At 40.8% G+C, this 12,570-nt stretch overlaps 2 protein-coding genes across 52 annotated transcripts in view; both read left to right on the plus strand.

The window, feature by feature from the left end:
• LOC118372979 (moesin-like) overlaps positions 1-5,136 on the plus strand; it is a 40,817-nt gene extending 35,681 nt beyond the window's left edge. The window contains exons 12-17 of one of the 50 annotated variants that reach the window (XM_052487787.1): positions 25-111; positions 321-533; positions 1,626-3,367; positions 3,524-3,627; positions 4,486-4,537; positions 4,590-5,136. In XM_052487787.1, the coding sequence (XP_052343747.1) occupies positions 25-111; positions 321-533; positions 1,626-1,790 (465 nt within the window). In that variant the 3' untranslated portion in view covers positions 1,791-3,367; positions 3,524-3,627; positions 4,486-4,537; positions 4,590-5,136. Of the gene's footprint in view, positions 1-24; positions 112-320; positions 534-1,625; positions 3,420-3,445 lie in introns of all 50 variants that reach the window. The other 49 variants (XM_052487758.1, XM_052487777.1, XM_052487780.1 and 46 more) reach the window with 49 other exon arrangements.
• A 1,269-nt stretch (positions 5,137-6,405) lies between these two features.
• The window catches only part of LOC118372980 (progesterone receptor-like), a 38,071-nt gene continuing 31,906 nt past the window's right edge, over positions 6,406-12,570 (plus strand). The window contains exons 1-3 of one of the 2 annotated variants that reach the window (XM_052487801.1): positions 6,406-7,611; positions 11,352-11,485; positions 11,815-11,931. In XM_052487801.1, coding sequence (XP_052343761.1) covers positions 6,764-7,611; positions 11,352-11,485; positions 11,815-11,931 — 1,099 coding nt within the window. In that variant the 5' untranslated portion in view covers positions 6,406-6,763. The remainder of the gene's footprint in view (positions 7,612-11,351; positions 11,486-11,814; positions 11,932-12,570) is intronic. The other variant, XM_052487800.1, reaches the window with a different exon arrangement.

Below are 12,570 nucleotides of genomic sequence, written 5' to 3' on the forward strand. Positions count from 1 at the left end.
ATTATTCTAAGGTTCTCCTTCCAGGCCACCGAGCTGCTGACCTCTAACATCTCCTTTCTGGAGGACGTAAAGAAGGAGAAGGACGACAATACAAAGAGATGGCAGAAAAGGGTGAGAGAGAATAAATGAATGTGTGTGTGTGTGTTGACGCAACCCTCTATCTAACCACAGTGCTTCAATGCGAGCGAGCGTGTGTGTGTGTGTGTGTGTGTGTGTGTGTGTGTGTGTGTGTGTGTGTGTGTGTGTGTGTGTGTGTGTGTGTGTGTGTATGTGTGATAGCACTATCCACTGTGAGCGGTCATGTGTGTGTTTGTCGTCAGACGGTCATGGTGGAGGTTGATTTGGAGCGGGCCAAAGACGTTCTGAAGACTAAAGACATCCAGGACTGTGTGCAGGGGGACCACGACGAGACCGACGAGAGCAGCGACGAGGCCAGCGCCGAGCTGACATCACCAGGCATGGTCAGAGACCGCAGCGAGGAGGAACGCATGACGGAGGCTCAGAAGAACAAGCGGCTACAGAAACACCTCAAGGTCAGAAACACAGAGGGGAACTCTAGGAACTTTTTTCCCATTAGTCCCACAAAATGTTTTGCATTGTCAGCAGTCAAGTTTTCAAGAAGCAAAGTGTCACTGGCCAACAGTCAAATTCTCAAGAAGCAAAGTGTCACTGGCCAACAGTCAAATTCTCAAGAAGCAAAGTGTCACTGGCCAACAGTCAAATTCTCAAGAAGCAAAGTGTCACTGGCCAACAGTCAAGTTCTCAAGAAGCAAAGTGTCACTGGCCAACAGTCAAGTTTTCAAGAAGCAAAGTGTCACTGGCCAACAGTCAAGTTTTCAAGAAGCAAAGTGTCACTGGCCAACAGTCAAGTTTTCAAGAAGCAAAGTGTCACTGGCCAACAGTCAAATTCTCAAGAAGCAAAGTGTCACTGGCCAACAGTCAAGTTTTCAAGAAGCAAAGTGTCACTGGCCAACAGTCAAGTTTTCAAGAAGCAAAGTGTCACTGGCCAACAGTCAAGTTTTCAAGAAGCAAAGTGTCACTGGCCAACAGTCAAGTTCTCAAGAAGCAAAGTGTCACTGGCCAACAGTCAAGTTCTCAAGAAGCAAAGTGTCACTGGCCAACAGTCAAGTTCTCAAGAAGCAAAGTGTCACTGGGACACATCATCGTGATGACGTGAACACCTCTTCCTGAAAGTCCAATATCTTGAAAACTTGTCTGCTGACATGCTAATCATTTTGGAACTGTATCATCAGTGGACTAATTAAACAAATACCACAAGATAGTTTTTGAGTGGCGTTCCCCTTTAACCCATAAGCCATGAACTTTAACCCTAACCCATGACCCTAATTCATGACTATAACAGAGGCCCAGAAGAATGAATGGCTATACAAAGGTCAGACCCTACCTTAACATTTAACCTATGACCTTAACCTAACAATAACCCTTTATACCTGGTTGGGTTCCATCCTGACTAAATGTAAAAATGTCCTCCCGCTCTGAGCTGAGAGATATAGTTCTGAGACCACATGCGTTACACATGTCCTACACATTCTGTCCAATGTTTTAGTACATTATGTTGACGCTCCACCAGTTTATTTGTGTCCTTGTTCTCCGGTTGTCCTCAGGTCCTGAGTAGTGAGTTGGCCAGCGCTCGAGACGACAGTAAGAATACTCCCAACGACCTGATCCACGCGGAGAACGTTAAGGCCGGCCGGGACAAGTACAGGACCCTCCGTCTGATACGACAGGGCAACACCAAGCAACGCATCGACGAGTTTGAGTCCATGTGAGAGAGAGAGAATGAGTGAGTGAGAGAATGAGTGAGTGAGAGAATGAGTGAGTGAGAGAATGAGTGAGTGAGAGAAGTGAGTGAGTGAGAGAGAGAGAACAAGAGTCTGTACTGAATCTGTATTTGAATGGAAGTCATATAGACAGGTGTACAGTGTAATTATAACGTCAACAGGTACAGTGTAATTATAACATCAACAGGTACAGTGTAATTATAACGTCAACAGGTACAGTGTAATTATAACATCAACAGGTACAGTGTAATTATAACGTCAACAGGTACAGTGTAATTATAACGTCAACAGGTACAGTGTAATTATAACGTCAACAGGTACAGTGTAATTATAACGTCAACAGGTACAGTGTAATTATAACGTCAACAGGTACAGTGTAATTATAACATCAACAGGTACAGTGTAATTATAACGTCAACAGGTACAGTGTAATTATAACATCAACAGGTACAGTGTAATTATAACATCAACAGGTACAGTGTAATTATAACGTCAACAGGTACAGTGTAATTATAACGTCAACAGGTACAGTGTAATTATAACGTCAACAGGTACAGTGTAATTATAACGTCAACAGGTACAGTGTAATTATAACGTCAACAGGTACAGTGTAATTATAACGTCAACAGGTACAGTGTAATTATAACGTCAACAGGTACAGTGTAATTATAACATCAACAGGTACAGTGTAATTATAACGTCAACAGGTACAGTGTAATTATAACATCAACAGGTACAGTGTAATTATAACATCAACAGGTACAGTGTAATTATAACATCAACAGGTACAGTGTAATTATAACATCAACAGGTACAGTGTAATTATAACGTCAACAGGTACAGTGTAATTATAACATCAACAGGTACAGTGTAATTATAACGTCAACAGGTACAGTGTAATTATAACATCAACAGGTACAGTGTAATTATAACGTCAACAGGTACAGTGTAATTATAACGTCAACAGGTACAGTGTAATTATAACATCAACAGGTACAGTGTAATTATAACATCAACAGGTACAGTGTAATTATAACATCAACAGGTACAGTGTAATTATAACGTCAACAGGTACAGTGTAATTATAACATCAACAGGTACAGTGTAATTATAACGTCAACAGGTACAGTGTAATTATAACATCAACAGGTACAGTGTAATTATAACGTCAACAGGTACAGTGTAATTATAACGTCAACAGGTACAGTGTAATTATAACATCAACAGGTACAGTGTAATTATAACATCAACAGGTACAGTGTAATTATAACGTCAACAGGTACAGTGTAATTATAACATCAACAGGTACAGTGTAATTATAACATCAACAGGTACAGTGTAATTATAACGTCAACAGGTACAGTGTAATTATAACGTCAACAGGTACAGTGTAATTATAACATCAACAGGTACAGTGTAATTATAACATCAACAGGTACAGTGTAATTATAACGTCAACAGGTACAGTGTAATTATAACATCAACAGGTACAGTGTAATTATAACGTCAACAGGTACAGTGTAATTATAACGTCAACAGGTACAGTGTAATTATAACGTCAACAGGTACAGTGTAATTATAACGTCAACAGGTACAGTGTAATTATAACGTCAACAGGTACAGTGCAATTATAACGTCAACAGGTACAGTGTAATTATAACATCAACAGGTACAGTGTAATTATAACATCAACAGGTACAGTGTAATTATAACATCAACAGGTACAGTGTAATTATAACGTCAACAGGTACAGTGTAATTATAACGTCAACAGGTACAGTGTAATTATAACGTCAACAGGTACAGTGTAATTATAACGTCAACAGGTACAGTGTAATTATAACGTCAACAGGTACAGTGTAATTATAACATCAACAGGTACAGTGTAATTATAACATCAACAGGTACAGTGTAATTATAACGTCAACAGGTACAGTGTAATTATAACATCAACAGGTACAGTGTAATTATAACGTCAACAGGTACAGTGTAATTATAACGTCAACAGGTACAGTGTAATTATAACGTCAACAGGTACAGTGTAATTATAACGTCAACAGGTACAGTGTAATTATAACGTCAACAGGTACAGTGTAATTATAACGTCAACAGGTACAGTGTAATTATAACGTCAACAGGTACAGTGTAATTATAACGTCAACAGGTACAGTGTAATTATAACGTCAACAGGTACAGTGTAATTATAACGTCAACAGGTACAGTGTAATTATAACATCAACAGGTACAGTGTAATTATAACATCAACAGGTACAGTGTAATTATAACGTCAACAGGTACAGTGTAATTATAACGTCAACAGGTACAGTGTAATTATAACGTCAACAGGTACAGTGTAATTATAACGTCAACAGGTACAGTGTAATTATAACGTCAACAGGTACAGTGTAATTATAACGTCAACAGGTACAGTGTAATTATAACGTCAACAGGTACAGTGTAATTATAACGTCAACAGGTACAGTGTAATTATAACGTCAACAGGTACAGTGTAATTATAACGTCAACAGGTACAGTGTAATTATAACGTCAACAGGTACAGTGTAATTATAACGTCAACAGGTACAGTGTAATTATAACGTCAACAGGTACAGTGTAATTATAACGTCAACAGGTACAGTGTAATTATAACATCAACAGGTACAGTGTAATTATAACATCAACAGGTACAGTGTAATTATAACGTCAACAGGTACAGTGTAATTATAACGTCAACAGGTACAGTGTAATTATAACGTCAACAGGTACAGTGTAATTATAACATCAACAGGTACAGTGTAATTATAACGTCAACAGGTACAGTGTAATTATAACATCAACAGGTACAGTGTAATTATAACGTCAACAGGTACAATGTAATTATAACGTCAACAGGTACAGTGTAATTATAACGTCAACAGGTACAGTGTAATTATAACGTCAACATTGCTTTATTGACTTTGTAAGACCCCACTGCCTCTTCCCAGTAGTGTTTTGTCCACTGTGACTAAAGATTGCCATCTACTGGCTGTATGTTTGCTAAAGTCAAATTCTGTGGACTACAGACTGTAGGCTACTAGTTCAACAATCAAAGTGAGTGATGACATTATTACTACATCATTCCTGTTGCTTTTGGGTTTTGCAATCTTGAAATGCATCTATGCAAAATAATCCTTAGCTGATACACTATAAAACCCATATTTTTGTGTATGCATAGTTTAGTGAGAGGAACGGTTAGAGGTTATTTACAATGGATGTCATTTCACAGATATAAATGAGCACCACATTTGTTAAGTGTTTTGCTATGAGTCAAATAAATACCATTAACCAATGTTGAATATGTGTTGAGTGCTGTGCATATAGCTACTGTCTCAATCTGTTATGATTGTCACTCTGGTCATCTGTTATAGGCTATTATGATTGAAGTGTGTGTGTGTGTTTGTGTCTGCAGTGTGTACGTACGTGTGTGTGTGTGTGTGTGTGTGTGTGTGTGTGTGTCTGCAGTGTGTACGTGTGTGTGTCATGTGTTTGTCTGCAGTGTGTGTCATGTGTTTGTGTCTGCAGTATGTGTGTGACATTTGTTTGTAAGGAGTGTTTTTTTCAGTAGGCCTGATATGACTGATAGGATACAGTAAGTGCTGTAAAAAATATATATATATATATTGTGATTCAAAGTAGAACTGTAAGAAAACCAGCTGCAATAGGATTGTGAGTTTGTTCAACAAAAATGTTATTGAACAAAACTCACAATCCTATTGTAGCTGGCTGCCTGACGTTGAAACAACATCGTCTTTTAGTTTTTTAAAGTGTTATGAAATCTGAGGTCTACTACACTGGAAGACAATATCTCTCTCTCAGGAAAATACAGTTATCTTCTGTGAGAAGTAGGCCATTGAACAGCTCAGTTACAAGAGCAGACTCCCAGTTAGTGAATTCATCTTAAAATAGTTTAATATTTAACCATTATTTAACTAGGCAAGTCAGTTAAGAACAAATTCTTATTTTTCAATGACGGCCCAAACCTTCCCCTAACCTGGATGACGCAGGGGGCCAATTGTGCTGCGCACTATTGGGACTACCGATCACGGCCGGTTGTGATACAGCCCGGGATCGAACCAGGATCTGTAGTGACGCCTCGCGCCGCTCAAGAGCACACATAGTTAGGTGGGACAAACAGTTTCAGTCATAGTTAGTACATTTTTCCAGAAAATATGTTAGGTTGTAAAATAGGCTACATAAATTCATAATGCTGTCTTAACAGATACCATATAATTATTAGTCATCTTATGACAGCTGACATGTTGCTGTCATGTGACACAAACAGAACGAAGGATGTGCCATAGCTCTCAATCGCTGTTTCTAAACAGATTACAGGAGTGTCTGTGGGTCCGAAAAACATGGACAACTCACTATCGTTGTGTTATTGCACTGGAGGAAGAGTGTACACGTCTGTTTTGACTGTGAGATATGACGAACCAGCAACAACACTCAGACTCTCTACAACTTTATTTAAAATATATTTTAAATATACTTTACAGTCATTGTAACCGTCAAATAAGTAACTGATAGATGAAGAACACGGTGTTATAAACAGACAGTAATAACACGGTAGAGAATGCACTTTACCCTACACGAGTCACAACTTGGACACGCGCCAGCCTTTCCCTCCCCGAGGTCACAACGAATGAGCAAAACGCAGAGGCGTAAGAAGGGATTTGTTGTTCATGTCCTGTAGTCTCCCGTAGTTCAGCTCGGGGAGGTTATAGGTGGTGGCCCGACATAACGACATAACAGGAGTCTCTGGTTACACGGTTACGTTAAGATTTAACGTAGTTGCGTCTACTCTCACCACGGGAAAAAAAATGTAGTAGCTCCTCGTGCTTTAGGCCTACAGTGAAAACCGGAGACCTCGAGAGCAAGTCTTTTTTTGGAACTCTCCGCGCCTGGGAAGAAATCAAAACAACAATGCAGAGTTGCACCAATATATCAGATACAGCCAAGGAGTTATGTGACGCGGTGTCAGTATCTTTAGGTTTGAGTTCGCAGTTAAACGAGATAGTGGATAATGGACGGAGCGGCCCTGCCTTCTCTGCAGACTGCGGCCCAAATCATGGAAACCATTTTTCAGTCTCCGAGGAGTCTTCTCCAGAGTTTGGTGCTGGCGCAAGTATGACCTCAGAGTTAACCACCCAGATGCAGAGGAAAACGAGAATTAAATCAAATGATCTCGGGCCATCGTTCGAAGTACATCAAGACATTTGTGGACAAAATTATGTCGGTTTTTTACAGACCCTCGAGCGCGAAAGGGACAGCGCATGGAAGGTGACGAGGCCTATGCACGAGTTGGAAATGGCCCGAGGTCTCCGTAAAAACTCGGACATGTTCGTGAATTTGGATAACGCTATTGCGCTCTCGGTGCCCTCTCAGTTTGACGAACTGTTACCTTCTCCATTCCGTAAAGACGCCCCAACCCAGTTATTTGATAGGGAATTTACAGATCAATCGACCGTCAATGGCCTCATCAAAAGCAGCCTGAACAAAACCGAACCAGGACACGAGGGACCCTGTCCGGTGGCGGGTGGATCTTGGTTCTGTAAATATTTGGACAACGGAAATTGCATGTCTTGTGGAGCACGTAAAGCCTGTCCCCCTGGGGTTAACTATCAGGACTATGACCCTGGGATGCCACAAGAGGGTCATGTCCAGGATCAAAGTTACCAAAGTGTGATGCATGAAAGCGGTCTTCAACAAGTGTATCACTCCGCTATCAAGAAGGAGAGTTCTGGATGGATGAGTGCTGACTCCGGGCTGAGGTAGTAGATATACTCTTTATAAGACATATTATTTCAATTGTTTCTTTGTTTTGTTTTCACGTAAGACCAAGCGGACCAGAGGCAAATTAATTGAGCTTCTCTAACTATGTAATCATAACAAAACAACAGTAATATCAGATGTTATAATATGTCAAATTCAATGAAGCAAAAAGGCACGAGGGGGTGTGGTATGTGGCCATATCTGGTTAGAGTGTTGGATTTCTAACTGAACGGTTGCAAGATAGAATCCCCGAGCTGGCAAGGTAAAAATCTGTCTTTCTGCCCCTGAACGAGGTAGTTAACCCACCGTTCATTGGCTGTCATTGAAAATAAGAATTTGTTCTTAACTGACTTGCCTAGTTAAATAAATATACCACAAACTCCTGAGCAGTAAAAAAAATAAACGTTTTGTCATACCCATGGTATACTGCCTGATACCATGCCTGTCAGCCAATCAGCATTCAGAGCTCGAACCACCCAGGTTATAATAGCATTTATGCTATCTGTTATAATGACCTAAATTCCCTGCACCAGCTGCCACAGAGACTCACGACAATATCCCCATGCTGGAGAGGACAGACTGCAAGTGATAGGTTATAGCCACTGTCCCTTTCAGCATGGCCAGTCTCGTGACTGCGACCCAGCAGTGTGTCTGTCTCTGACACCACTGTTTACCTCCCTAACCAGTGTTTATTTCATGAGTATTAGAGTAATAGGCTTCCAGCTGACTTTACGCTGGCCTTCAACTAACCAGGTGTAATGTATTTAGTCTCAATCAACAAGGCCCAGTAGGACATAAGGCAACACTCACTAAAAGATGCACTGTGCAGAAATCGCTCAGACATTTCCTGGTTGCTAAAATTCTAATAGTTAAATTCTAATTTCAGTTAATGTGATAAAACAAGCAAGTATTGTGTAGAAAATCATTGTGTCATCTAAACCGCTGTGAAATATGTTTTCCATAACTAGAAATATTGTATTTTCAATTGTTCGAAGCTGTTGTACAAAACCGAAAGTAAAACGCACAAAAACAAAACTTAAGCACGGGAAGCATAGAAATAGCGCACATAGAACAGATCTACCGCTTCTTAGACTGGCTTTCAATGAGAATGACGGATCTATAACTCACATTTCTATGTGCATTTGGTCAGGTCGCCCAAAAACATATATATATTGCAGCTTTCATAATGATATCACACTTATTGCCAATGCTGTGGTGTGGTGGGTCAGTCAAAGATCTAGTAGCGGATACGGATCAAGTTGAATTAATTCACATTCAAGGACCATTTAATTTATAGAAAGGCTATCCAAAGTCAAACCAACTTTGACACAGTCGCACACCAGCTTACTGACAGTAATTGGCTAAATAATTTGTCTACCTCTTTCCACCTGCAAACACACACGAGGTACCCACATCAAACCACACCCCGAAACCAACTCGCGTTTGAATTCAGTCATGGCCCCTAGCATTTATTAATGAACCAAATTTAAAACGAGGCCAATTCAGGAAGCGCAGTCACCCTTTAAACGGGTAGCTGGCTAATTTAAAATGTAAAGTTTGTCAGACTTGTTATACCTCAAAAGTAGTGTAATGTTGATCTGAGCCCGTAGTCCACACCGTCTGGTTAACAGATTCTGCTGCTAACTGAATTAGACAGAATCTGCATGACTCAATCCCACATCAATAGACAAGTATGTGCAGATCAGCAGGTATAGGCAGGTAGGTGCATTAGGTGCATTTCAGATGTGAGGGTGTAGCTGTAAGATCTGAAATAGTGTTAGGTGTGTGTTGTGTGATTTGTGTGTTTCTGTCTGTGTGTGTGTGTGTGTGTGTGTGTGTGTGTGTGTGTGTGTGTGTGTGTGTGTGTGTGTGTGTGTGTGTGTGTGTGTGTGTGTGTGTGTGTGTGTGTGTGTGTGTGTGTACGTCCGTCTGTGTGTGTGTGTGTGGTTATGAAGTGTAGCTGTAAGATCTAAAAGAGTGTTACCCACGTCGACCTCTGTTTACAGTAGAGGTCGACCGATTAATCAGAATGGCCGATTAATTAGGGCCGATTTCAAGTTTTCATAACAATCGGAAATCTATATTTTTGGACACCGATTTGGCCGATATAAAATATATATATATATTTTTTTACACCTTTATTTAATCTTTATTTAACTAGGCAAGTCAGTTAAGAACATATTCTTATTTTCAATGATGGCCTAGGAACGGTGCGTTAACTGCTTTGTTCAGGGGCAGAACGACAGATTTTTACCTTGTCAGCTCGGGGATTCAATCTTGCAACCTTACAGTTAACTAGTCTAATGCTCTAACCACCTGCCTCTCATTGCACTCCAAGAGGAGCCTGCCTGTTACGCGAATGCAGTAATTAATTGATGCGGTGCGCATTCGAGAAAAAGGACTGTCGTTGCTCCAACGTGTACCTAACCATAAACACCAATGCCTTTCTTAAAATCAATACACAGAAGTATATATTTTTAGACCTGCATATTTAGCTAAAATAAATCCGGGTTAGCAGGCAATATTAACCAGGTGAAATTGTGTCACTTCTCTTGCATTCATTACACGCAGAGTCAGTGTATATGCAACATTTACTGCCGCCTAATTTGCCAGAATTTTATGTAATTATGACATAACATTGAAGGTTGTGCAATGTAACAGGAATATTTAGACTTAAGGTTGCCACCCGTTAGATAAAATACGAAACAGTTCCTTATTTTACTGAAAGAATAAACGTCTTGTTTTCGAGATGATAGTTTCCGGATTCTACCATATTAATGACCTACGGCTCGTATTTCTGTGTGTTATTATGTTATAATTAAGTCTGATTTGATAGAGCAGTCTGACTGAGCGATGGTAGGCACTAGCAGGCTCGTAGGCATTCATTCAATCAGCACTTTCGTGTGTTTTGCCAGCAGCTCTTCGCAATGCTTCAAGCATTGAGCTGTTTATGACTTCAAGCCTATCAACTCCCGAGATTAGGCTGGTGTAACCGATGTGAAATGGCTAGCTAGTTAGCGGGGTGTGCGCGAATAGCGTTTCAAACGTCACTCGCTCTGAGACTTGGAGTAGTTGTTCCCCTTGCTCTGCATGGGTAACGCTGCTTCGAGGGTGGCTGTTGTCAATGTGTTCCTGGTTCGAGCCCAGGTAGGGGTGAGGAGAGGGATGGAAGCTGTACTGTTACACTGGCAATACTAAAGTGCCTATAAGAACATCCAATTGTCAAAGGTATATGAAATACAAATCGTATAGAGAGAAATAGTCCTATAAATACTATATTAACTACAACCTAAAACTTCTTACTTGGGAATATTGAAGACTCATGTTAAAAGGAACCACCAGCTTTCATATGTTCTCATGTTCTGAGCAAGGAACTGAAACGTTAGCTTTCTTACATGGCACATATTGCACTTTTACTTTCTTCTCCAACACTTTGTTTTTGCATTATTTAAACCAAATTGAACATGTTTCATTATTTATTTGAGGCTAAATTGATTTTATTATTTTAACTTATATGTTAAGTTAAAATAGGTGTTCATTCAGTATTGTTGTAATTGTCATTATTACAAATACATTTTAAAAATCGTCCAATTAATTGGTATCAGCTTCTTTTGTCCTCCAATAATCGGCATCGGTGTTGAAAAATCATAATCGGTCGCCCTCTAATATGTTGCCAGTGAGAGTGTATCTGTAAGATCTGAAAGAGTGTTAGGTGTTTACAGATGTGTGTTTGTTTCAGATGTGAGGATATGTTGCCAGTGTACTTCTCTGACCGGAGGGTGTGTAAGGTATGTGGAGACGAGGCATCAGGCTGTCACTATGGAGCTGTTACCTGTGGGAGCTGCAAGGTGTTCTTCAAGAGGGCTGCAGAGGGTGAGCCATACACACACACATATATCACTTTGTTTACATTCATTTTACTAGGCAAGTCAGTTAATTAAGAACAAATTCTTAATTATAATGACGGCCTACCCACGGGCAAACCCTCACCACGACCCTGGGCCAATTGTGTGCCGCCTTTTGGGACTCCCAATCACAGCATGTTGAGATAAAGCCTGGAATCGAACAAGGGTCTTTAGTGACTACTCTGGCACTGAGATGCAGTGCCTTAGACCGCTGCACCACTCGGGAGCCCCACACACATACAGGAAATGGGATATCCAACTTCCCTGTAGCGGCCTTGTTTGTTTTTGTGTCCCCAGGTAAGCAGAATCACCTGTGCGCCAGCCGTAACGACTGCACCATCGACAAGCTGAGGAGGAAGAACTGTCCTTCCTGTCGTCTCAGCAGATGCTTCCGGTCTGGAATGAGCCTCAAAGGTTACAACTTTTACCATAACATACATGGCCGTTGAATGGAGAGAGGGAGAGAAAGAGATCATGAAAAAGAAGGGGGAGAAGAGGGGAGCAGAGAATAAGAGGGGAGGAAGGCTAGACACATCTACTTGTATTTTGGTTACAGGGTCTTTGAAGAAGCAGGAATCATGACTAGGTCTTTAGGTAGGTTTTAATTGACCATGTGTTTTACTCCCTATCCTGTGACTTTCATTGGTAAATTCAGCTGCTTTTCAGGCTGCTTTTCAGGCTGCTTTGGGGAGTTTTGACAGCATGTATCTACTTTTCCCAACTCAATTCTGCCACATACAAGAGTGGGAGAAGCGGTCTGTGCAACAGAAGTCACAGCAATGGGGCATGCACAGGCAGAGAAGCACCAGGGGAGGGGGTGTGCGGTGAGAGAGGAGGGGAAAACGTTATGTCGGGGAGTGCAGCTGTGCAGCAGCAAGTCAAAATGGTGCTGTGATGTCGTCGTGGCAACAGCAAAAGCGTCATCTAGAGAGAAATCAAGGGGCCAATAGCAGATATCAAAAAAATAGTTGGCAAAACTGTTTGCAACATTGTGTAGTGATTTCAGATGTGGCACCACAGGTCCCAGTTGTGGGGGGGGAGTTATTTTCCTGG

This window comes from Oncorhynchus keta, chromosome 30 (assembly GCF_023373465.1).
Source record: "Oncorhynchus keta strain PuntledgeMale-10-30-2019 chromosome 30, Oket_V2, whole genome shotgun sequence".
In the NCBI taxonomy this organism is placed as follows: domain Eukaryota; kingdom Metazoa; phylum Chordata; class Actinopteri; order Salmoniformes; family Salmonidae; genus Oncorhynchus; species Oncorhynchus keta.